Source organism: Carlito syrichta, unplaced genomic scaffold, assembly GCF_000164805.1.
Source record: "Carlito syrichta isolate Samal-C Ts95f unplaced genomic scaffold, Tarsius_syrichta-2.0.1 Scaffold308847, whole genome shotgun sequence".
In the NCBI taxonomy this organism is placed as follows: domain Eukaryota; kingdom Metazoa; phylum Chordata; class Mammalia; order Primates; family Tarsiidae; genus Carlito; species Carlito syrichta.
In genome coordinates this window covers 401,504-405,187 of record NW_007252943.1, presented here as the reverse complement: position 1 = coordinate 405,187, position 3,684 = coordinate 401,504, and the positions used below count along the sequence as shown (strand labels likewise).

The window sequence follows — 3,684 nt, the reverse complement described above, 5'->3', positions numbered from 1 at the left end:
GTTTTTCATTTATGTGGTAGATCTTTTTCCATCCTTTTACCTTGAGCTTGTGGGTGTTGTTAGAAGTGAGATGGGTGTTCAAAGACACCAGAAGGGTGACATGCATGGCCGGGGCGAGAGGGGTGGGGGAAGGGGGCCGAGGAGGCCGAGGGGCGTGAGGGTGGCCCGGGAGGTGCGCTCAAGGGCTGTGGGGCCCCCGCGACAGTGCACATGGGCTCCTTGGATCCTGGCTCCAGTATGGCTTCCCCTGTGGTGGCCTTGGGCGGGTTAACAGTTAACATTTGTTCAACATTGGCACCTGCCAAGCCCTGTGTCGGCTTTTGATACCTGTTTTTGAACTCTCACAAAACCCCAGGAGGTAAGAAGTAATATTCCATTTGCGATTGGGGAAATTAGACCTCAGCAAGGAAAAAATCCCTCATGGAGTGGAGATACAGGACAGGGTTGGTTAGGGCCTGTCTTGTGCTTTAAACACCATGCTACACAGCCTCCTGCACACAAGTTACTTAACTTCCAGGAGCCTCAGTCTGCCAGTCTCTCAAATGGGGATGAAACCATTTACTTCACAGGAATGCCATGCGGGTTGGTGCACCTTTGCAGAGTGCCTAGCTCTGTACGGGTGCTTTATTTAAAAAGTTGCTACATGTGAGGGGAAACAGATTTGTGAGGCCATCGGCGGTCAGTAGAGAGGGGCTGGGAAGAGGAAGGAGAGGAATGGACTCTGAAGAGCTGAGACCAAAGTGTCCTGCCCAGGACTTCCTCCTTGCCCTCCCGGCCCCTCTGACTGCCCCCTCTGCCTCTCATCCCTGGCCCTGCCCAGGGTGGACTCCATTATGTTGGTGGAAGAGGGCTTCAGCGTGACAAGTGTGGATGCCAGTGACAAGATGCTGAAGTATGCGCTTAAAGAGCGCTGGAACCGGCGACACGAGCCCGCCTTCGACACGTGGGGTATGCAGGTCCATCCAGGCCCTCACCGTCCAGCCCTCAGGAATGGGGGTGGGGATGTGTTGTTTCCTGGGGGCTGGGGCACGACAGCAAACTACTGTCATTTACCTGAAAAGCGAAGCTTATGTACCAGAATGAGCAGAATGAGATACTGGATATGGAGAGCTAGCTTCGACTGTGTTTATACCATCCTGTTGCCTTCCCCAAATAAAAACCCCTAAGCAGAGAGCCTTCCTTCCCAATGTGGCTCCCTCTTGCCTTGAACCCTCTTCCCTCCTTCCCCTGACTGGATGGGGAATCCCCACGTGTCCTGAGGAAGAAACATGGTGGGACGGCACTTGGTGGATGTGGGTGCTACCGGCTCTCTGGTGCCGCCCTGATCCTTCTTTCCCTTCCCGGTCTCCAGTCATCGAAGAAGCCAACTGGATGACTCTGGACAAAGATGTGCCCCAGTCAGCAGGGGGTGGCTTTGATGCTGTCATCTGTCTTGGGAACAGTTTTGCCCACTTGCCGGACTGCAAAGGTGAGAAAGTGTGGCGGGGGCACAGCCTTGCCTTGAGCTACACCCTTTGCCACAGACCCCGGGCGCCTGCTCTCCTGCCGGAGCACCTCTGCTTTCTGCTCCCGTCTGCCTTGGGGAGGGGAGAGATGGGAGGAGGGAGTCTGGCGCCAGGGGTCCTGAGCAGACAGAGCCTTTCTGCCCTGCCTGGAGCTCAGGGGACCAGCGCGAGCACCGGCTGGCACTGAAGAACATCGCGAGCATGGTGCGCTCGGGGGGCCTACTGGTCATCGATCACCGCAACTATGACCACATCCTCAGCACAGGCTGCGCGCCCCCAGGGAAGAACATCTACTATAAGGTGGGGTCCGCCAGGGAGGGAGGGCCCAGAGTGGGAGGTGTGACTAGGGTCCAGCAGCCCCACGGCGGGTCACAGAGGCTAATACAGCTGCGCCATCCCTACAGAGTGACTTGACCAAGGACATCACAACATCAGTGCTGACGGTGAACAACAAAGCCCACATGGTGACCCTGGACTACACAGTGCAGGTGCCAGGGGCTGGCCAGGACGGCTCTCCTGGCTTGAGGTACCACTTTTGTTTGATGGGGTCCAGGGGTGGGGTAGGGGTGCTGAGGTCCCCAGTCCTCATGGTTGGCCGGGGCCTCTGTTGCAGCAAGTTCCGGCTCTCCTACTACCCGCATTGCCTGGCACCCTTCACGGAATTACTCCAAGCAGCCTTTGGGGGCAAGTGCCAGCACAGCGTCCTGGGCGACTTCAAGCCTTACAAGCCGGGCCAAGCCTACATTCCCTGCTACTTCATCCATGTGCTCAAGAGGACAGATTGAGTGTGGCCCCAGCTCTGACAGCACTCTGCCCAGGCACTGCCAGACAGCCCGGGAGATGTTGGCCGGCAGCCCCACACAAGCCCAGCTCCTACAGCAGACCCCAGCCGCAGCGCAGGGATGTAAGTTCAGGGAAACACAAGGGTAAACAATATAGCCTGTGCCTTTTTCAGTTCCAGCATGACTCATGTTTATGTCAGAAGAATCAGGCTCCCATGGTGCCCGACCCTGCCTTTCCCAGGGCTTTCTCCTCCCACAACCCTGCTCGTCCCCACACCAACTTTTCACGCCACAACTCCAGCAGGGGGCAGCACATACTTTATTTTCAGCCACAGAACTGGCCTCCTCGGGACCCATTCCCCAGAACCCCAGGCCCCAGCCTGCCTCCTGAGCAGGTGATCTTAGAGCTGGCCTGGATGGAGGAGGCAAACAGGCAGGAGATGCCTCCTGAGCTCTCGCTGGGGTCCCAATGCCACTCTGCACCCAGGGATCTTCTGGAGGGAGACAGCCTTCAGATGGGTTGGCAGCGGCCTGAAGCAGAAGCCCTTCCCTCTCACGCATCTGTAGGGCTGTCTAGGTACCTTTAGCCATTGTGGGTGGGACCCCAGGCCACAGGAGGTTCCTAGCAGGCAGCAAACTTTCGCTGGATGCGCTTGTACCGGAGCAGCTCCTGCTCGCTGACCGAGGGCTGCAGCCGGGCAGCAGCCTGCAGCAGGTCCTCCATTGTGAGCAGCAGTGCTGAGCTTCCTGGCTCTAGCCCTGGGAGTGACAAGGGAGAGGTGAGGCCAGGGTCCCCATCCCAGCTGGGTAACAGAGGCTATGGTCTATGCCTAGGCAAGGGAGAACCCTGGGAAGGCACCCCCCTGCTCAGAGTCCCCCAGATGTCAACAGTTCTTCCTCTGAAATCCAGAACCAGTCTTGTCATTACCTTTTTAAAAAATTCAGTTAACCCTTTTAAAAAATTTTAACTAACTCTTTGCACTCAGAGTACAGCAACTCGACTGTACTTTTTAATGAAATAGTGAAAAATGAATCACTTTATATTAAATATTAATAGTATAGCACTGGAGCCAATTATTTTATTGTAATGATATTTGGCTTATAATGGAATTTTGGACATTGAAAAACTTATTTATGACAAAAAAATATTTAAAAAAATTTTTTTTGAGTCAGAGTCTCACTCTGTCACCCAGGCTGGAGTGCAGTGGCCGCTCCTGGTCACTGCAGCCTCGACCTGCTGGGCTCCAGCGATCCTTCCGCCTCAGCCTTCCAAGGAGCTGGAACTACAGGCGCGCGCTACCACGCCCAGCTAATTTTTGATTTTTATTGTAGAGATGAGGTCTCGCCAAGGTGCCCAGGTGGGTCTCGAACCCGCGGGTTCAGGCAACCCACTCACC

At 55.5% G+C, this 3,684-nt stretch overlaps 2 protein-coding genes across 3 annotated transcripts in view; one reads left to right on the top strand and one right to left on the bottom strand.

The window, feature by feature from the left end:
• GNMT (glycine N-methyltransferase) overlaps window positions 1-2,465 on the top strand; it is a 2,769-nt gene extending 304 nt beyond the window's left edge. The window contains 8 exon segments of the mRNA XM_008066141.2: window positions 1-4; window positions 7-53; window positions 438-443; window positions 821-948; window positions 1,352-1,468; window positions 1,663-1,805; window positions 1,910-2,031; window positions 2,119-2,465. The exon segment at window positions 1-4 is cut by the window's left edge and continues 304 nt beyond it. Of these exon segments, the coding sequence (XP_008064332.1) occupies window positions 1-4; window positions 7-53; window positions 438-443; window positions 821-948; window positions 1,352-1,468; window positions 1,663-1,805; window positions 1,910-2,031; window positions 2,119-2,290 (739 nt within the window). The 3' untranslated portion in view covers window positions 2,291-2,465.
• Window positions 2,466-2,583: 118 nt separating this feature from the next.
• PEX6 (peroxisomal biogenesis factor 6) overlaps window positions 2,584-3,684 on the bottom strand; it is a 16,722-nt gene continuing 15,621 nt past the window's right edge. Inside the window, exon 17 of one of the 2 annotated variants that reach the window (XM_008066139.2) lies at window positions 2,584-3,046. In XM_008066139.2, coding sequence (XP_008064330.1) covers window positions 2,910-3,046 — 137 coding nt within the window. In that variant the 3' untranslated portion in view covers window positions 2,584-2,909. The remainder of the gene's footprint in view (window positions 3,047-3,684) is intronic. The other variant, XM_008066140.2, reaches the window with a different exon arrangement.